Here is a 22344-nt window from a genome sequence, read left to right as displayed (position 1 = left end):
CGCGCATATTGGCTTGGACGACAGCGCCACCCTCGCAATTTGCAAAAATTATCATAAGAAACGAAACAGTAAGGAAATATTTACTATCACCCAAGTAAAAGCATAATAAAGACGACCAGTGAAAGCCTGCAAAGTCATCAGGGCGTGCACGCCACCACTTAGCTTATGGAAAAGTATGTATGTTAAGTAGTTATGTAACCGGCTGGCCATCTACATAACTTTGGCTTTCGACTGACAATTTTGGTCACATTTTTTATTACAGCGATTTTTATTATTTATTACCATGCTGATAACTTTTCACTTCCACTTTGGTCCGACAGAATTTTTGGGCAGCGAGAAATAAGCATTTCGCCGAGGTAACTCCGCACACCTCATCTTCGAAGCGGAGAACGGATATCACTGGCTATGTGGCCCCATAGCGCTGTCGTGAAGCTGTTTTGAGCACCAAAAGCTTTGAGTTTTGTGGCCAACGGCAAACGCTTTGCGTTATCCACTCACAATGGTATGCGTTGAAGAATTTACGAGCAATTTATTCAAATCAAAGCTCATCCATCTTTGCTTGACTGCTTGTGAGAATTCCTTTCATTCTTTTGTCACATAAATCGCTTTAATTATGATTTAATAGCCGTTCTTGGAAATTTTTGTAGGAGAGGTCATTTCAATAGGCGATTCATATTTACTTGACACAAGTCCGAACCTAAAGTAAAATTTCTTTTAAATTACTTTTATGAAATTTCTACACAATGGTTGAAGCTAAAAATATACATATGTATACCACGTTTTTCATACCATTTAGATTTTAATTCATGTGAAGCTTAAGAGAATGTTGGCTGAGTAAAACGTTGAATAACAAAGTGCCTGAAATCTCTAGTCCGGAGCTGCAGTCTAAGTCTTCTAATATGATTTGTGTAATCAATTTAATTTATATTTATATTTAAGGATCAACAGAAGTTGAAATAGTTTAACATTTCGCCAACATGAGTTTCGCATCTCTACATAAAAAATATTTAATGCAAGGCTTAGAACACATCACTTAAAAGAGTGATGACCACTACAGCCAATTAAATTTATTTTCCTTGATTGGTACTTTATGTTCGTGTGAACTTTGATCTCCATATGTCCTCCATACGCCGGCAGAGGCGAAGAAAAAATTTAATTTCAGAAGCCAATTTTTTGTACTTTTATATTAAAATACGTTGACATGAATTTTTTTGGTATGTCTGAGTAAAATTTGATCAAATGTTATGTTTCTAGAACTATGTATGTAGTTATGTACGTGGAATATCTCTGTCCGGGTAGCTAATATCTTCAGGAAGGAAAAAAACTATCAACATACTAAACAGGGAAGTAATGGTCGCAAAAATAATGGATTTGAGGGGAGAGTTGGTAAAGGAGCTGGATATAGCAAAATATTTTTCTAATTGTTTAATAGCCATTCAAATGAAATCGGAATAATATTGAATAATCTAAATCAAACTAACTTTATTTGCGATAAATAAGCAAACAAATTTTTAAGTTCACCATATTTGAGTGAGGTTTACCGAAATAAATTCTTTCAACTGCGGTTCAATTTCAGCAAATACTTCTTTAAATTGGAGTATACCGCTCAAGCTTTTTTGATGGGGTCACTTCTTTAGTTGAAACAAATTGGAAACATCGAGTAAAGCTCCTCTACTACCAGATGGTTTAAGAGTTATAGACTCTGGTATTAAGTAGGTAGATATTAATAAGCTTATGTGCTGATTTGAAATTCTCAGAATGACGCTGATGTTATATATCTTTGGCGCCCAAACCGGTTCTTTGTATTCAAAAGGACGATGAAAGGGCTCTAATTAGATAATTAAAAATATTTTTCTCCTCTCCATAAATGAAGCGTATGATATGAAAGGAAATGCAGAGGATTAACCGACTCAAGGTGCTGAACTCTTGTCGCCCGTGTAACTGCAATGAATGTTTACGTGTGTAAACCCATCCTTCGCTTTGACAATAAAAAACCTTTAGTTGTCAAGCAGATATTTGAAATTAACTAAGCCATGGAAAGAGCGTGGCAATTTCTCAGTGCCAAATATGTACATGGATTAATGTCAGGATTTCTGATGTCAAGCGGAAAGTTAGTCTGAACTGAGATAAGACAAATCTTAAAATTTATTTTTAGATTTACAATAAATATACGTACTAGTAGAAATTCAGACATTACCAACTAACATTTTATGGTGTTACAAGTGCAACAGATGAAAAAAGAACAGACGAGAGAATAAACCTTTTCCTGCCAAAATATATGAATTTTTAAAATAATAAAATAAAGTGGATACACCAATTGTAGGTGATAAACCGCGAATTGTCACGCCCGAGACTCACACTCTCACCGCACATGGGAGCTGTTGGCTCGATGTGATGTCGTCGTATAAAACGGATGAAACCTGTAACTCAAGCCATAAGGTACGCGAAGACTCAGGCCAAGTGACCATTTTATTGCCACCGCGTAGAATAGATGGCATGAATGGAGCGAAGGTAAAACCAGCGTTTGTGTGCATATGTGCAGGAGGACATGCCCACAAGCAACCTCTCTCATACTTCGATTTTTTTTGGCTTTATAATGTTGTTTTTTAATCTCGAACGAGTTAAGTGATTTTGTTGCAAGTTAACTTTTTACTCGTTGGTGCAATTTGTACAGCGCCACAAATAGACCCATCACACGATGTTCAGCGTCGAGTGGGTAGTTGTGTGGCTCGTGTCTGTAGGCTTTTTAAATGGGAAATGTCCGTGTTATTCGCGGTTTGCATGTTTGGCACAAATTCATCACAAAAAATGTGGCAAAAAAAGTTGCACCGAGTATAATGATGTTTTTACAGTTTTGGCAGACAGCAGCAGTGTACGTACGACCTTCGAGTGGCCTGTTTATTGGCCAAAAACAAAAAATTAAAGAAGACACCACCTTTGTGGAAATTGAATTAGCAAGTTATGATCCTGCGAATTCTCGTAACTACCTTCGGTAAAATATAGTATTCGAGGGATATGCATATATTAAAGTTGCACTTAAGTGAAATGTTTTACTCGCTCTCCTTTTATTTTTACTACTGAGGAAATGCACATCCTGTGTTTAGTAACTAAAATATTAAATATCCTTACTATTATTTTATTTTTATTTTTATTTTTATTTTTTTTGGAAAGTTTGATGTCTTCTTTGGACACTTACCTCTCGACTTGCCCTCCACCGCGCCGACCGCTTCGTGTGCGCCGGGTGTCAGCGGTGGCGGTGCACTGTTCGCGCTGATGACGCCATGCTGTGAGACGGGTGAACAACCGGTCACCGGTTGTAGGCTATCTAAGCGATAGCGTTGCCCCGTGGTGGCCGATGAGACGGTGGTGATGCAATTGCCGTTCAGCACTAAACTCGGCGCGCTCGCCACCGAATTGCCGCTAATGCCGCCGCTGTTGTGCACAATGCCGATGCAATTGCTCCCATTTGTCGGTTGCACATTAGGCAAAGTGTCGCCAAGCGTATCGCTCAGCCGTTGCGTTGAATAAATGTCACTAAATATTAATGTTAAAAATTTGTAATATTGTGTTTTTGTTATTATTTTATGTCTCTCACCTAAACGCACTGGAAGCGCCGAAGAAGCTGCTGCGATCTTGCAATGCCGCCTTCGCTTTCTCAACACTTTGCTTCAGCTGCTCGAACGTGGACTGATGGAAGCGATATGTGGACCAATCGGGTGAGCACTGGCCGAGCGTCAAGCAGTCTTCGGTCTTCACCTGCGCCAGTGTGGGCGGCGAGACGCGCTTTAGATCGAGCGCGGTTTGATATGAACAGGAATTCTCATACATGACTGTGTCGTATGTATGCTCGTTTGCTAATTGCCGCGCGTACTGACAATGTTGCTGCAAGTTGTTGATGTGTTCGAGCTGCTGTTGGTGCGGGTTATGCTGAGTTGGTGGCGGAACACCTGTTGTCCACTTGAGTCTAGGTAATAAAGAGAAAGTAGCATTAGCTGGAGTGGTGATATATGGATTTGAGAACAGAGAAATAGTTGGAGGAAGAGACCTGATACAGCTAAACAGCTGGTAAAAGGTTGACAACAATATTTTTCAAGAATTAAATTGCTGCATACCCTAAACAAGTTTACCACAAAGTTTAGTATGAACAAGAGAAAACGTCGGAGACCCTATAAAGACTTACATACATAGTTTTTGGATTATGCTTCTGAAATTTTGCACACAGACTTTTCTAGCCAAGAAGCTGCTCATTTGTCAGAACCGCCGATATCGGCATACTGTAGGATATAGCTGCCATAAACACTGATCGATAAAAATCAATTCCTTGTATTGAAAACATCTTCATTTGCGAAGGTTATTATAGCTTTCTTGTGAAAACAAGTAGTGTAAATTTATCCACCGTTCTCTTCTTTAACAGATAGAATTCAGAATAGAAAACTAAGAATTTCGAACAAATTATCTATTGATTCACGGAAATTTTCCTGCTTAAGTCAGTTTTAGTATGATCCCACTCACTTTTTTTTTGAATTTCGTCATCCCCCTATAAATTTACTATCAACAAACATTTACTCGAAGTTTTTTCATTTAAGAACCCGATTAAATACTCGTTTATAACTTTCATAGTTGAGTGCTCACCTCATCACACATTCAAACGTCATGGGAGCACTTAAATTTCTAGCGAAGAATTAATTTTATTTATTACTAACGGGGTAAAAAAACTATTTCCTTTATTTGTGGAAAGAGCTCCAGGACTTTTAGCTCACAAAAATAATTTGAAACATTTCTCAAGAATAAATTTCCATACGTAATTCTCCGAATTTCAAATTATGACTGCAATTATTGCGAAATTTAAATTGCAACTTTAATTGCCAGCGCTTGCACTGTATTGCAATTCTGCGAGAATGAATGCATAGATAAATTACAAATGTGTTTGTATTTGATAAATGGCAGCCATGTTTATATAGTATATACGCTTACCCATACATTTTCCCATTTAAATGCATAACTGTATCGCCACTATTCATAACTGCGTTTACCTTTGCAGATATAATTAACAGTCATTTTCATGCTATACTCCCCCATAGTAAATAAGGCCAAGGTATATTTGCATGTAATTATGTAGCAGCTATGAAATCTAGCAGAGATAAATAGGCTTCCCACTAGAGATACATACATGGTTATAAATAGTAGCATTATTATATATAGGAGTTACACACATATAGTATAAAAAAGGCTGGCGGGAATAATTATAAGTGGAGTAAACCCTGAGCACTCGACTGTTTCATAGCGAGCTCGTAACGCCGTTTTAAAATTTATTTAGAACAAGAAAAAACGTTGAATTCGGCTGCACCGAAACTATTATATCCTTCACAGGTGCATTTCTTTTAGTAACTATGTGTTCAATTAACATGGCAGCTATATGCTATAGTAAGCCGATCTGAACAATTTCTTCGTATATTACATTATTACCTCAAGCAGTAATCCATGTCATATTTCGTGAAGATACCACGTCAAACGCGAAAGTTTTCCATACAAGCCCTTGATTCCGATCGTTCGATTTGTATGGCAGCTATATGCTATAGTGAGCCGATCTGAATAAATTCTGCCTATATTACATAATTTCTATGAACAATTACTCATACCAAATTTCGTGAAGATACATATCTATATGTGACCTGGTCTACGGAAAGGGGGCTTAGGTGTCAAAAAAAAGGAGAACAATTAATGAGATAACGAGAAACTGACGATTATTTTTAACAGCTTTTCCTAGAAAACTAGTTTTCGCACGTTAGCTCCCTTTTCGTAGACCAGGTCACATATCGTCAAAGGAGGAAGTTTCCCATGCAAGCATTTGATTCCGATCATTCAGTTTGTATGGCAGCTATATGCTATAGTTAACCGATCTGAACAATTTCTTCGGAGATTACATTGTTGCCTTAGCCAACTTTTGTGAAAATCGTTCAGTTTGTATGGCAGCTATATGTTATAGTGATCCGATATCGGCTGTTCCGACAAATGAGCAGCTTCTTGAAGAGAAAATGACGTTTGCAAAATTTCAAAACCATATCTTGAAAACTGAGGGACTAGTTCGTATATATACAGACAGACGGACTGACAGACTGATGGACATGGCTAAATCGACTCAGCTCAACATACCGATCATTTATATATGTATATACTTTATAGGGCTCCGACGCTTCCCTCTGGGTGTTACAAATTTCGTGATAAACTTAAGATACCCTGTTCAGGGTATAATAAAGAATTTATCAGAGAAAAGTATTTATACTAAATGTATACTTATATTTAATGAAATAAATATGTTTAAGGACCCCTATTAAGAGGCGCGCTCAACATAATCTGGTCAGAACTTCTTTTTTTTTTTCTTCGATATTTACTCAGTATTTAATATTAATCTCTTAATAACAATTTCAAATAACAATATCTGAAGCATCTTGAAAGTTTTCCAAAAGGAAGAATCTTTATATAATATGTACTGCAAATTAAAATATGTATATGAGGACTAGTGAAATAAATTCAATAATTTTCCACTAAATGGTTTAACATACATATGTATATCTCGCGTTAGAAAGATAATATTTTGTACTAGAAATTCTTCTCAGATCTCTCACACCCGTGACAAATGGACACCAGCAAACAAAAAATACTACTATCATACATTTTTTCCATGAAGGCGAACACACAAGACAAAATACCATAGCAGTAATCATGCATTCATTTTATGTCAAAGATGCGCCTTGCTCTGAAAGACCAATTGCCGAAAATATCGCTAAAATAATGGAAATCGTCTGATTTGGCTGGTTAGTCTTTTGCCAATAGGTACAAGGATTTCCATGAGAATTTCATTATTCCAACTATGGTTAATTATAATGTAGATCTTCTATATATGAATTTGAACAAATTTAAAATTAGAAGTAACACTAAAAAATACATGGAAAAGAGAGAGTTTAAATTTTTAAACCAATGCTATTTCTTGCAGGCTACTTTTGACCTCTCCTATACTGTACGTGTAGTAATACCTGCTCCACAACGCACGTTCTAACCATTCACGGCTCATATTTTCGTTAACTGTCAGCTGTCATGCTGCACTAAAATAATTATTTGTTTCTTCGCTACCATTGTTGTTATTGTTGTTACACATTCTGCATTGTTATTGTTATTGCTGCATAAATTATGCGTATAATTTATGGGCTCGCCGAATTTACGGCATAACTATAATGCGTAGGTGACTGCTTTATCCTGTTTGTGAGGTGGGTCCACTATACTGTAGAACCTGTAGATACTCGTATATATATGCAGAAATACACCTTGCAAACAAACGCAGAAACATAACATTTGCAAAGTGGCACAGCAACATTATTCCATTTAAATTTACACAATGCTGCAATAGATAGTTATGTATTTACAATGGGCATGACGGTCTTTGGATATTCACATATTATGTAGTATACATACATGAATACGTTTGTGTGCCTCATATTTCGTGCGCAACTATTTGAGCGTAAATTTCCATTCCAGCTAGTAACCGAAGCCACCCACCACCCAGCTCTACTGCACCTCTCGCAAATTGCAATGGGAACACTGCTCTTCTGAATGGCTTTGCAAACTCACATAACCTCACATATAACTCGAGTTCGGACAAAAGCAGATGCAATGCGTTCAACGGGTATCTTGTATCCGCTGTGTGCTTTTCATGAAGGGCTTAACGTTTTAACTTCCCTATGTGCATAGATTTCGCAAACAAATTATGGTATATGTACACTCGTATTTACGAGTAGGTGTTTTGGGTCTGCCCACGTATTTGTTGTTACAATGTTTTGTTGTTGTTCATATTCAAATTTGCTTGTCCTCGAGATATCATCGGATGTTGGTAGTAGTTTGATTTATGCCTCCAAAATTTATACACCAACCAAATGTGTGAGCAAAGCCATTATTCTCGAAATTGGCTAATAAAGGTCTGTGCAAAATATTCCAAAAATGTGTATTTGTACTTAAATAAAATTATAGCTTTAGCTTGATCTTAATGAAATTGAGTAAATCGAAGGCTTCAAAATTGAGAGATTTTTTCCATTGAATTTCTAATAGCAGTCCGATGTGTAAAATCCTTACCATCCCGACCATTTTCGGAAAAATTAAGTGCGTGTAGATCTCGAGTGACCTTAAGCGTTCATCCAACGAACGAACATGAAGCACAAACTTGTACTCATTTTTGCTCCTCCCCTGTCTCTCTGTACATCAAAGATTAGTCCTTCGAACCTCTTTATTTCGGTTATCAGGAGCAAAAAAAGTGTTTTAATTATAACAAGGTATTGGTTGCCTAATTTTTAAATTGATCTGACATAGCACTTTTGAATTTCATATGCCAAACTTCGATATTATTGGAGAAAATGCCGCTAAGTGACGAAATTTTAAGTTAAGGTAGGCGTCGTTTTTAGATATTTTAATTCAAATGTATATTATCGCCTGCAAAATAGACCCCTTTCGAACAAGTACAAGCCTCGGTCGAGATAGTCTTCAGTATCTTCTGTTTTTATTCATAAAACCAAGACTCATCACTAGTAAGAGAGCGTTTGATGAATGTAAGGCCCTCTGCTATGTTGTGAAGCTTATCTTTGCCACCTCTACTGGATGTAGTTTTTGTGCAAGATTCTGCTCTTTTGGTAGAGTCTAACATCGACTTCACACACCAAAAGTCATTGGGAAGATCCACAAGAGATGTTCAGACCTTATGCTTTCCCTCTGATGCCAACACGACGATTTCCGAGCACTGTTTCTTTGACTTTTTCGGTGTTTTTGCCATTGCTAGAGGTGGAAAGACGCCTCACATGAGCCAAGCTCTCGATTACTTTCATTGAATGCTTTGTGTCATTCGAATACTTGTGTTTTTAGGGTCCGTAGCACTTGTTCAATTGAAAACAACAAATTTCTAGCAAACTCGTTGTTCAACTACTTTTGGTAAAAATCGCTAAACACACTTTTCGTGTCGAAGGCAAACACAGAAAGAAGATTGAACCAATCTATGAAAAAAATTTTGCCTGTTCGATTCGCGTCCAGTTTAAATGGACCAGTCCAGGTCAAATTTGATCAGACGTTATAATGGAAAATGGATCAACCTGGTAATTTTTTTTTAACTTCTTTGAATTTTCCTCTTCTAATGTGTTATACATATGTCTTTCAAAATTAGATGTAAAAGCTTAACCAAACCGTAAAATAATATTGCAGTATACTTGTACCATTCTCGTGAATAACTTTGTTATATATTATCTAAATTCTATTTGAATATAAAATGTTGTCGTCCCACTGAAATTCTACAATTTCAGCACTCCCAAGATTCATTATCGATTGTTCAATATCGTTGAGACCTTTTCCATATTCCCATCATAAAGCTATTAAAGAGCCTCACTCCATGTCTTTTTTATTCTTTTATGAGAAAATATAGAGCAACCTTAGATACAATGAGTTGGAAATATAACACTTTTTATAGACTACTCAAACTCCGAAGCTCTAATGATAACACAATTTTCAATAAACCTATCGATAACAACTTTATAAGGCAAAAACAACAAAGTAAAAATATTATATTTACCAACAAACAGCAAAACAACAAACTTTCTATGCAAAATGAAGCATTTGACATTATAATAAACGGCCAACACACGCCTTTGCCATCCCACATATCCCACCCCTCCCTCTTATACTTATGTGAGTAAAGTTAAAACGAGCATATATCATCAGCCAATACCAGCAAGCATTGAAAGCACTTTGAGAGGATGAGGGGGAGTCGATACCGCCGCTGCAAAACGGTCATACAACAGCTAATGTGTTCGGCTGCTATCGCCGTTCGCACCGGAAGCTGCTGGCGGATGGCTTAGCGCGTGTTGCGTAACGAGATGTCGGCGAACCAAGGCACCGGCACTGACTGCTTGGTGGTTGCTAAGACAGTAGTTGACGGTGTGATTGTTGCGGCCCGATAAATGCAAAAAATATGTTTCAACATCATTATCACTTTTTTCGGCAACTCCTCGGCATTCGAAAGGCCAACCTACAATTCGTACTTCAGCAAACACACAACTTTACAACCCTCGATAGCAGCATCTATTTAATCAGTGCACTTTATTTTTAATTAACAATGACGGTAGCAGCGCCTTAATGGTTTGTAATCTCAGTTTTATGACACTTAAAAAGAGGTCGTGTGCCCAGGAGCAAGAAGTGGGTGGTAGCATAAACAAATTATGAGATTATATGTATTCATATCAGATTACTCTGAATTATATGACTAATTTTCAAGAGGTTCTTATAGTAACTATATAATTTTGTGAAATATTGACGATGGAATTGGAATTTTCAAGTTATTGAAACTTATTTTGAAAAAAAGATTCAATATTATGATTTGGTTAACTACTTTCCCCAAATTGTCTCATGCTTCCCAAAAAATTTAAGATATTGAAAGTTTTTTTTTCCTTTTCTAAGATTACTTTTTCTGCTGCAGATATTTTAATCGATATGGTTCAAGTAAACACATATTAGTTCTTTATTCAACTTCGCCTTTGCAATTAGCGTCTGTCAACTGAAATTAATTAATATCTACGAAGATTTTCTATATTGAAAATTTTAAATGCAAAAATGCCTGAAATTGTTTACTGAGGCTTCAGGATATACCCTCCTTAAAACCAATGCAACGCTTACTTTGCCAACCTTAACCAGCCTGTTGGTTCAAAATAGGCCTCAGGTGATTCATTCCAACAACCACTGCTTATGATCTGAGAATACAGAAAATTTACCAGAGCAAGATCCGGATTTAATGAATCCATGATTGGAGAGAAAGGATCAGTATCCACTTCGCATAGAGCTTACACATATCCCCATTATTATTTTGATTATTTTTACAGTCTTTCAGAACCCTTTCGTGTTTTAAATCCTTTCGTATTTAAGTAATGATCAATCCACTTTTTGTACCTGCAGAACTTTATTAATAACAAGCCAACGATTTCCATCAAAAATGTTACTTGGTAAAGGAAAATAAATTTATATATACTGACTTTAATCGGTCAGTTTGTATGACAGCTATATTCTACAGTGGTGCAATATTTATTCAGAGATTGCAACAGATTGCAGTCAAAATTCTATGCCGGATTTGTTGAAGATAACTTGTCAAATAATTTTTTTCTATATATATAGTATATCGGAGGTTGCGACAAATGAGCAGCTTCTTAGGGAAGACAGGACGTCATAAAACTTTTGATCGGTTTCTTAAAATCTGAGACCCCAATTGGCGTATAATAGATTGTCAAAAAAGTCTTGTGGTATTTTCACTAGTTGGCGCTGAAAGCGGGTAGTTCTAGTTATATTCGTCGCATCGTCATGCTATACCTTTTTGGAAAGCTCATTTCACGCGCTAACACGTGTTTGACTGATTGTCGATTCTTTTAAGGCGTTCGTGAGTTATATCGTCGCAAACATGGAGCAAAATAAAGAGAAAATACGGCATATTTTACAGTAGTACTACGATAAAGGCAAAAATGCATCTCAAGCCGCCAATAAAATTTGTGCAGTTATGGACACGATACAGTTTCCATTTCCACCGCACAACGATGGTTTCAACGTTTTCGTTCTGGTGTAGAGGTGGTCGAAGATGCGCCACGCTCCGGAAGGCTGAATTGGTCGAAAGAGACCGACATAGTAGCAGCCGTAGCATCGGTCAAGAGCTGGGCATGAGTCATCAAAAATTCATTTCAATTTCAATAAAAAAAATCCAATAAAAATACCGCAAGACTTTTTTGACAACCATTATATAGACAGAGAGACGGTCAGATGAACATGGCTAAATAAACTCATATCATCATTCTGATCGTTTAAGTATATACTTCATAAGGCTGCCGACGTTTACGTTTAAACCCTGTTAAGGGTACAACCTAACCATTTTTTAAACAAATATAGCAGATGTACTATATATACATTAGAGCAAGCCGATTTGCCCGCTCTAAAGTACATATTTAACATTATTAAAAAAATAACGTTTTTATTATATTTACTGTGTCTGATTAATAAAAAATTTGCGTATTAAAGCATGCAAATATTGGCGAACTAGCACAGTTGAAGCGATCTCCGAAAACTTTTACACACAACTTTATGATTTTATAATTGTTTTGAGAAATGTTGAGCTTTAAACTATAATTTGATTTTCTATACATATTTCAACACTTAATTTACAGCATAAAATCAATACGGAGTTTGCTCATTTTACTAAATCTTTCTATTATTTCTTCTGGTTCCACAGTAATGACCTAGTTTATGTTGAAGAATGCTAAACCGTTCAATCTTTTCTGGAGCATCGTTGTTCTGAGCCCTCGCAAGTGCTGAGAGTTTCTAATGCAAAAAGCATTTGTGTTCTCGTAGTCATTTTCTTTTTCCATTGTTGTTGATAAAGCGCTACTTCTGCTTTGAGCTTCGTTTTTTGCAGTTCTTTATTTCCGGTAAAGATTTTCCCAAAACGTCTAACTAGGCATTCAATGATTACAGTTAAATCCTTCTCTTCCAAATTTAGATTAAATTTTGGTAACAGCTGATTCAAATTAAAACTTTCAAGAACTTCATGGGAAAACCTGCAGAAACCTGTAAGAGTTTCGTAATCGTTTCGTTGACTCTGACGATCACATGTTTTTGGGTTTTTTTCACAGAGTCTAATTTCCAGCTATCTATGTAGCATTTGAAAAAAAATTTATTAAAGTTATGATCAGCATGCATTCTTCGTGTGTTCAGTGTTGCAACCAATGTTGTTATAACGTTTGATGCTTTCGCAAGGTCGATTGATTCGTTCTGCAGAATCACACTAAGTGGCTGCGTCAGTGACAAAACATCAGAAAATTCCAATATGTAATAAATTCGAAGTTGCACAGCACTGTTTCAAGATTCGACGCTTTTACTGCAGTCGTTCCTATTCGTCCATTCGCTTATTTTTGGCAGTACTTGAACGATTTCTGGAAGGGTGACTGTGAATTGTAGAACGGCATCTGTCTTTGTACCCACTTTTTCACACAAAGCTGCACAATTTTTTTGCCCAAAAATAGAGGTAAAACAGTGTTACGTTTCGATCTTGAAACTTGAAAAATGTTGTAACTTCTCTGAATATTTCAGATATCTTTCCAATCAAAGCAATTTGAACGGATTTCGAAATGCTGTTCAATTTATGGGAAAATATGGTTTTATGGTTTGTTTTCGTAAGCATACGGACAAATGTGCCAAAGAAAGAATATAGGTACATACATATGTATGTATGTTTGTCCTGTGTAAGCAATGGTTTATTTTGCAAGTCGGTCTGTATGCAAGAAATAAATTTTAAAAACTTTATTGAAAATAAGATGAATCCGATTTTGATTTTTTATGATTTTTGTGGTTCACTGGAAATAATGTATAACTTTTTGCTTTTGGGGGTTATACATTTGCCCGATTTGTTAGACATTTCAAGGTTTATTATTTTTGTATTAATTTATTTCAATTTAGAGAGCTTTGACCTTAGTTTAAATGTTTCCAAAATATTCTCGGTTATGAGCACAACTTTTCTCAATTAATATAAAACAATTTTCGATCCCATTAGTCAGCTTTGATAAACACGATTTGAAAGTATATATCTTAAATGCAAGAGTCAAAAGTTATATTCGTTATTTTTATCGACGTAATCATGCTACTTTTCATGTTATCATTTTTGTGGAAGATTTATTTATTTTGCTTTCCTATCTGCGAATACGAGAGGTTTTTACCACCCTTCAGAACTGACCAACTTGTAACCTTCATCATTCAAGAATATCAGTCAACAGCTAAAAATTCGCATAAACGTATTGTTATTTTCTTACATTAATCGAAACTATTGGCGACTCCACCCAACAACGTTCAATTAAACTCAAAAAAATTAGCCTTATTTCAAATTAGGAAGCCCAAAACTATCTTTTCACAATTCGAAGACGTAGTTTCCCCTATTTATTAATTATTTAAAAGTTTATCAAAATCGGTTTCGAACAAACACGAAATCCTTTGTAAATTCAAAATATTCCTGAATGCGTAATAAGCCTTAATTTGTCGATGGAAAGTATAATAAATATTTTATCAATAATCATCTCAAACGATTGATTTCGATTTTTTTAGATATAAAAGAATGAGGGCCAAAATAATCTAACCTTGATCTTGTATTAGTGAGACTGTCAGGTAGTAAGTGGGGAAATGATTCCACCTTAACATCTGCGAAACAGCTCTTTAGCATTTTTCATCAAGTAAATTTTTAGTCATATAAGTACAGCATAGGTACTAACTGGACAAGGACACCCAAAGTTAATAAAGGCAAAACAATTCGATAATCTTATTTGATCAAATAGTTAATTTACAAAAAGTTAGCACAAATAAACATCCATAACTTTGAGAGAGCATTTCTCATTTATTCAGCACAAATGGATTTTTTGATACGAATTAGAAGTCGAGAAGTGATTTCGAAACATTTAACTTTTTTTTTATGGTTAGTAGAACTTGGATTTTAAAACATATTCAACTTGAAAATTTTGTTTTTAAAACTTATTTGTATTAAAACAGGAAAGAACGTTAACTTCGGTTGCACCAAGGCTAGAATACCCTTCACAAAAGACGTGTGCAAAATTTTAGAGATAGACGTGGCTAAATCGACGCAACTCATCATGCTAATCAGTTATATGTATATACACCTTATAGGGTCTTCGACGTTTTCTTTTGGGTGTTACAAACTTCGTAGCAAATTTAAGAAACTATGTTCAGGGTATAAAAATTATTATTTTTATTGCATTTGTAATTCGTGAAATGATTTTATACTTTACCTAATATTGATGTGATTTACTGAAACGATTTAACAAAGAAACACATTGCCTCTCTGGTTTTCTAATAAAAGTTTCCTCTTTTTTTATAAAATTTTAAATTTAAATTTTTATAGTTTAAACTAAGTTGTTAAATATTTTATACTAATATATTTTTTTTTTATTTTTCAATGGAATTTTTTTTTCAAAAATATTCTTGAACATCTTTGTTATGTTTTAAACTTTTGTAAATATTTTGGTATCTAAATTCACTACCAACGATTTACTTAAATAATTTTGACATTTTTCTTATAAAATCGTAGTTAGTTTGTATATAAATGTAGAATCAATTGTGCAGAGTCGTTCACCAGCGCGTATACGTAACACGACAATTGCCGACGCCATGTTCCAAATGACACGCGTTGTAAAGCGGAAGTGAGAATTTGTCAGCAATGCAAGCCAAGGCCGGCAAAGTTTTATTTGCACGGAAATCTAAATTCTTTACTATTTACTATATTTGGTTGCACAGTGTATTTTTTTATTATTTCACAAACAATTAATATGTTGGCGCGATTCACGAATATTTCTTGTTATTGTTGTTATAGTTTTGCGTTCAAAATCAATTATTCCCGTAAATACCACATTTTTTTCATGCAAACACATACAACCACATATGTAAATACACGCATTATCGCACACGAAATCGGACAGCGACGTCTGAAGGAAACCGAAATTGTATTATGTCTAGGAAAGTGAAATTAATAGTGAATAAATCAAAAAATTCAGTGAAACGAGATCGAATATGTGAGAGCAAGAGCCAAGCGACGGTATTTTAAAATGTTGTTTTCACTAAATATTTATACGCCACAATTTAAACACCAGCTTTTTTCTTCGATTAATTAGATTTGCTTCACGCCGCCAATCGCGACAAATGCCAAAATATAGTCTAGCCGCCAAATTTGATTTAAGAGCATCCACCTACCGTCCGCATTGACATATGAACGGCTCAACAATTTCTTCGCTCTTTTCTTATTATAGTTATTTGTTATTTGCAACACTCACACTATTGCCAGAACACCATTTTCTCGTTAACTTGGGCATCCAGTATCTGTGTGTGTGCTTGAAAATACATTATATTGGCATTCACTTGGCGTTTGTGTGAGCATTTGGTAGTTGTCAACGATTGTGTTTATGTGTGTGTGTTGGTGTGGAAATGATTTTGCTATGATTTGTTTTGAACTACCCGCCTAACGGTAACTGACTAACTGGCGCACTGTCCGTTCGTGCAACGCTATGCGACTGCCATGCACTATTAGTTATTTATTTGCTCTAACTCGTCCTGATGAGCAGCGTTGAGCGTGCAATACTCTGCCGCACACCCGCCCACCCACACACACACACACATACTCGCACCGGAGGATACATGTACTTAGTGATTTTTATGTGTGGTTTGTAATTTCTTTATATTATATTGTCGGTAAGTATATGGAGCGCCGTTAGGATTTGTGGTCGCTGCATCTGCGGTTGCAGCTTCGTCGACGATGGCGGCGGCGGTGGCTCGGGTGGCTGTTGTTTCTGCAACTCCTACTGTTTCACACTCCTTCGGTGGTTGTTGTGCTGCAGCATAGCGGCACGCACATAAGGGCGGCGAAATTTAACCGCAAAATAACGTAATTTACATTATTATGGCCGCAGCGGCGGTTGCGCAGCTCTTTTTTGACGCGGCAGCCGCAATTTGTATACTTTTACTTTTGTTCTTGCTGTAGTTAACTCTCAAATAATATTAAATATATTTTATGTGTGTTTTTTTTCGCTCCAGTCCGCTTATCCAAAGTTGTTGGCGTGCTTGTTGTTGTTGCAACACAAAGCAAAGCTGGCCATACCAGGCAGTTTACACAGCGTTTTAGTTTACATGCGTGTACATATACATGTCGTGAATATGTAAGTAATACTGCTTCATACATATATGTATATATGTATGTATGTATATGCATACTTACATCTAGCAGATCATCCATTTCGTTTTAAGATGGCGTCTCACTTGCTACACCAACACACAGACTAGCACTTGTGTACTGTGTGCCATCGTCCTGGCATTTGCGGTTTGCACACTCCTCCTACATTTCTCGCTGCGCTCGCCGGTGTCGTCTTTGTTATTGTCACCACCGTTGCTGCAGCTGCTGTTACAGACCGTCTTACCATCAGCGAGATAATCGCAACTAGAAACCACAGTTGTTGCTGCTATTCCTACTAGGTTTTGTAACAATACTTTGTTGGTGGTGTTGTTGTTATCTCATCCTTATAAGGATGCGACGGATGTTAACCCTCCACATAGATATCTTTCCCGAATGGTTGAACTTGCATGCTCTAACATTTACACATACCCATACATACACATATGTACCCATACACAAACATATATACAGACATATCATAAAACATGTGGTTAGTTTAAATGTTCATGCAGCGCATGCGCCGCGCAAAGCTGATAAGCAAACAAAATGCGCTTGCTAGCCAACGAGCGGATGAGCAACAGCACCAACACACGTACACGACCACGCACACACTCGTTCACGCATGCAGCTCCATAGCGACTATTTGGGTTTTTATCTCTTCGTGGTGGGCGGAGTTTACGCACTTTACGCGCAGCAAGCTCCCGCGTCCAGCTTTTGGGGGTTGAAGCTGGAAGCAATGGCTCTGCAGTAATTATTTTAAGCTCTACAGTGTCTGTGATAATTGTCACGTCATTGAGTGAGTGAATTTGCTAAACTTCATCGACTTCATCGACTTATTTATTTTTAATATGCATTTAATTTGTATATATAAAAATTATAATGCATTTTTTAAGGCTTTATTTAAAGATATATACATACATATGTAAAGCAAATGACCAAGATTTTTAAGAAAATAAAATATTATAAAATGATCTCATTACTATGTATTCATAACAGTTTTAAAACACACTGTACTTAATTATAACTTTAAATTTTATTGTCTACGACCCCAAGCCTACAGTGGTGTGATTTACTCTAGTATAGAGAGCAGTTTTTCTTTTCTAAAATATAATAACAAATAATAACTAACTGAAAAATAACAAAATTTTAAAAAATATAAAAAAATTTGGAGCACTAAAGCAATAACAATTAAAGAAGTCCTATGCGAGAGAACTAAGGGCATCCCGATGTTGGATCGACGATGGTTATTTGATAGAAAAATCAAAAATAACACACATACATATATTTTAAAAATTTTGGAAAAGGATTTTTGTTTTAAACATTTATTACCAAAAAGTTATCATGGAGCGGGAAAAAATAAGTTTAATTAAATTTTAATTCATTTAATTTTTTTCTAAAAAAATTTCGGTTCATTTTGTAATTTCATTTTTAATATTTTTCTTTTGTTTGGAAAGACACAACACACTAAATACGTAACTATAAAATAAAACAAAAATATTTGGAGAGGAGTTCATTATGCAGGTGTTTCATAGGAGATACCAATACGCATCCTGTCGTAGAAGCTTCCTCGCCTGCGTTTCTTAACATCCGGACTGACCGGCTGATTGCCTTGAAAGTTGCCAACAACGTTTCTTTGTCCTTTACTTTGTGCTGCCGGCTAGCGGCTTAAGGATTTTCTTGCGGCTCTGTACTTTAGCGAGCCTAGCTGTTTTACCATCAGCATGTTGATTCCACCAGGGCCAATCATCGTTTGGCTTTGTCTACCGAAGGGTGCAGCGTAAATGCCGGCTAAAATAGCACGCGCGCTCACTTCTTCGGGTCCGAAGAGGCATAGCCATTGAATTGAGTTTCAACAAAGCCTTCACAGTAGTCCAAAGCTTACTCACACCGGTGGAGAGGCCATAGGACTTAAAGTGCTCTATCCATTTTGTCCGCTTATATTGGTTTATCATTTGCCAAATCTCCAAGTTGAAATCTCTTATTCGGGGATCATAGGGATCGACATGGCACAAGGTGTCGCGCTCGTTAGCTTAAACAGCTGCTTCGCCCGGGAAATTAGGGCGGAGTTCCGCTATTCTTTCAGCCAGAATGAAGCGAGCCGTAGCTGTTGCGATCATTTGAGATCAACTTGCGTTCACCAACAATTATGTCCATAGGAATGCGTAAAGCGGGGAAGGTGTTGATGCGAGAGTTCTCAAAGGTACCAGTTTATGCTATTTATCAGACCTCCACTAACAATGGTAATCTCGGACGAGCTATTACAGTTGCCCATAATTCTGGTGGGAGCTTCGTAATTCATTGTAAAGAATGTCAGGCAGAATGACAGGTAGAAATGCCAAAGATCGTGGTGCGCGTTAAAATCACCTATATACCCTGATGTTCACGGGTAGTTTCCGTGTGGTCGATGTCGCCATCGATAAGACGATATTGCACAGTGTTGTGCAGTATGAAGGCTAGGCCTCCACCATTAAATCGATCGCGAGCTTTACGTAAAATGTTGAAACCTGCAGAAGAATTCCTCCGCGCCCGGGTTGGCCCCAAAGCCAGCACGAGTCAGGAGGATTCCCAATGGCGTATTTTTGTGTGGACATGGAAGTAGCACAGTAGACCGCTTCTACAGAAATTAAGAAAATTTATTAGAAATGTTTTAAGTGTTATTGCTTTTAAGCACTCACAACGTTAATACTTAGCAAAAATTTTTCAAAATTGCTTGGCATTGTCGCTCCACTAACTTCCAGCACCAACCTTGAGGAATTGCGTACCATGCCTTCTCGATCCCAGTCCATTTTTGAATTTTTCTTAGCAATCTTAAGATCGCTCCATAAATTTTCAATGGGGCTTCATTTGGGACTTTACGCTGGCTAGCTCAGGACGTCAATAATTTCTACCGTGAGCCAATTCTTCACATTTTTAGCTACGTTGTTTGGATCATAATCATGCGTAAAAATTCTATTCACAGGCATCGGTTCGAATTCTTCCATAGTAATTTTGAGAATTAAATTTGCCCATTCTATCATATAACATCACCAATGTTTAAATGCCGTACCAGGAAAACGCAATCTCGGACGCACCCCAGACTATAACACCACCATGCTTAACGGTTTTAGTTGTGTATCTGGAGATACATATATGCCTGAATACTTGGGCGATGAAAAAATTGTTTGCCGTCGGATCCAATACGATTCACCTGTGTTTCATCGCTCTAAAGTACTCATTTCCAAGATTGTATGTCCCTTTCTAAATGTTCCTTATTAAAGTTCAGCCTTGCTCTTTCGCTTCTTTTGGATAGCAATAGTTGTTTTCGGCACATTCGTCCATAAAACTGAGCATCAATGAGGCGCCTTTGTACAAATCTACTGGATACGCTAAACCCAATTTACCGTTAGAAGTTGTGGGAATCAAGAGATAAACTTAGGCTGCCCGTAGGTTCAACGTTCAAATCCGAATAGAGCGTAAATGGGAAAAATCGCTCGGCTCGGCTTTGAGCGTCCACTGTGTGGGCGCCCTAACGTAAAAAATTACTGCGATGCACTTATTTGATAAAAATAAAAACTGATTTAAATAATTATATTTGTGCTGTTTCTCAGTCCATGACTATATGTACATACATATGTATATCTGGTTAATGACAGTCAAAGTTCCTCAAAATTATGTTAGAATGATAACCGATAATAACACAAAAATATCTTTCCCTTTTTCATACAACTTCTTTTATTTTATAAAAATACACACATTCTCACTTACATACATGTTAAGCTGGAAAATATTTATGAACATTTATGTGATAAACTGTCAAAAAGAGCACATTAGTATATGATTTCAAAGAATGCTTCAATTAAGTCTTTTTAATTCCTCCTTTCATCGAAAAGTAAATAAGTGGCAAAATGGAAATTTCTTAGTGCAAAAATGGTAGTGTTTGGTTACAAAAATGCGTTAAAATTCAAAGAACTCCTTGTATTTGTTCGTAGCTCAGCAGCTTGAGTAGCAACAAATAAAATTAGATGTTGGAAGCACAAGTCACTTAAATTTAAATTCGTGATTTCGATGACAATTTCACATCGAAAAGTTTCCGAACGAAAAAGACCTAAAATTTAATTAAATTTTATTATGTAATTTTACACTTTTAAATTTAAGAAAATTGTAAACGTGACCAACCTGTATGGAACATGCCACAATAATGACGGCAATTTGGCAGATGGAGAAAGTTTGAATGTAACCGTTATTATCATTGAGTAATGCAAAATCACGTGCTTCACGATTTCTGCTGTAGGACTGATAGTTCAACATGTCGTTGATGTTACGCTCCACAGTGCCAAGAGTAACCTTAAATAAATATTTTGAAATAAATAACAGAAAATCGTTTTAAAGAACAATCTTCCCAGTCTGTTGGAGAATTTTCAATAAGTTCCACTACTTACTGTGAAATTTTGCAAATTCAGTTGCAGCTCTTCAATTTCTTTGGCATATTTGTCCCACGCATCATATTTCACGACTGTGATGTAAATGTTAACCAACTTGCCGGCAAAACGTGAGAACTGATTATCAATGCAAACGGAATAATAACCACCGGGCGATACTTGGTCGGTATAATCAGCAGTTGCCTGCCACTGATATGGCTTCACAATTTGATTCTGCGGATTGCGCACTGCAAAGCCGGCCATACCATCACCGCCGCGTACAACCTAAATATTAGGAATTTCCAAACAAATCAACACTACTACACATTCAAATATTTGGAGTTCCTGCCAAACAGCTGTACTCCGAACTTACACTGAACGATACGTAGAATGTGGCACCCGCCTGCACGTATTGGTAGTAGCAATCCTCTTTGCCAGCGTCAATGTGCACCTTATAGTCCATGGCTACCGCTGGCAGATTCTCATACCACGGTTTATGTATTTCCTGTGTTGTTTCATCATTCGACGTCGTGAATGTTAAGAGACAAATTAAAATAAATGCCGATAGTAATAAACTTGTGTGCCACGTCAAAAAACTCATCTTTTTGTTTTGACTTTCACTGTTTCTGATTCGCTTGCTGTAAGCGCTGTGGTCAAAACAACGGATGACAGCACAAAATGAAACAACAACAAAAACAAGGCTATGTATACAAATCGCTGAAATCAGTGCAACGTCGTTTTGACAGCTGCAAACCTATTTGTAAACATAAAGGTTGCCACCACCACAAAAAGCGCAGCTATTTTTTGAACCGAATACTTTCTGAATGCTAAGTATGTTGTACTTGTGATAATAGTATTATTTTTAAAATGTTTGGACGGAGAATAAACATAATTAAATAATTCTTTTTTTGTTGAAACCTGCATGGGTATAAAAAATAATTATTTCTTATAAATCAGATATCTTTAATTATTATTTTAAAATAGGAGAGGACATTTTGACTAATAAACGGATTGGATTTTGAATTAAAAAGCTTGTTACTTAATTATTTTCCAATCAAAAATTATTAATATACATAATTTATTAATTAAAAATTATTTGTATTTTAACGCCGAAATTCTGGATTAAAAATTAAAAATCGAATTAAGTAGAATCAAAAAATAGAAAGT

At 36.3% G+C, this 22344-nt stretch overlaps 2 protein-coding genes across 3 annotated transcripts in view; both read right to left on the bottom strand.

The window, feature by feature from the left end:
- Nucleotides 1–16877, bottom strand: part of LOC126761150 (DNA-binding protein D-ETS-3) — an 87225-nt gene extending 70348 nt beyond the window's left edge. Inside the window, exons 1-3 of one of the 2 annotated variants that reach the window (XM_050477105.1) lie at nt 16826–16877; nt 3596–3964; nt 3197–3534 (exon numbers count right to left, since the gene is read on the bottom strand). In XM_050477105.1, coding sequence (XP_050333062.1) covers nt 3197–3534; nt 3596–3828 — 571 coding nt within the window. In that variant the 5' untranslated portion in view covers nt 3829–3964; nt 16826–16877. Of the gene's footprint in view, nt 1–3196; nt 3535–3595; nt 3965–14849; nt 15406–16825 lie in introns of those variants that run through there. The other variant, XM_050477104.1, reaches the window with a different exon arrangement.
- Nucleotides 16878–20467: 3590 nt separating this feature from the next.
- Nucleotides 20468–21855, bottom strand: LOC126762243 (transmembrane emp24 domain-containing protein B). Its single transcript, XM_050478843.1, has 4 exons — nt 21551–21855; nt 21199–21462; nt 20936–21103; nt 20468–20864 (listed from the first exon to the last, which is right to left on the bottom strand). The coding sequence occupies exons 1-4, from the start codon at nt 21776–21778 to the stop codon at nt 20808–20810; spliced, it is 717 nt and encodes a 238-aa protein (XP_050334800.1). The 5' UTR covers nt 21779–21855; the 3' UTR covers nt 20468–20807.
- Between the last annotated feature and the right edge of the window lie 489 nt (nt 21856–22344).

The sequence above is a fragment of the Bactrocera neohumeralis genome, chromosome 6 (assembly GCF_024586455.1).
Source record: "Bactrocera neohumeralis isolate Rockhampton chromosome 6, APGP_CSIRO_Bneo_wtdbg2-racon-allhic-juicebox.fasta_v2, whole genome shotgun sequence".
Classification (NCBI taxonomy): Eukaryota; Metazoa; Arthropoda; class Insecta; order Diptera; family Tephritidae; genus Bactrocera; species Bactrocera neohumeralis.
Note: the sequence above shows the minus strand (reverse complement) of the source record. Positions and strands in the feature narration are given on the sequence as shown.

Bases quoted from the DNA above. Each gene is read 5' to 3' on its own strand.
- LOC126762243 (XM_050478843.1), bottom strand. From the start codon at position 21,778: ATGAGTTTTTTGACGTGGCACACAAGTTTATTACTATCGGCATTTATT. The intron at 21,463-21,550 runs GTAAGTTCGGAG...CCTAATATTTAG, and splicing joins CATTCTACGTATCGTTCAGT to GTTGTACGCGGCGGTGATGG. The intron at 21,104-21,198 runs GTAAGTAGTGGA...TATTTATTTAAG, and splicing joins TGAATTTGCAAAATTTCACA to GTTACTCTTGGCACTGTGGA.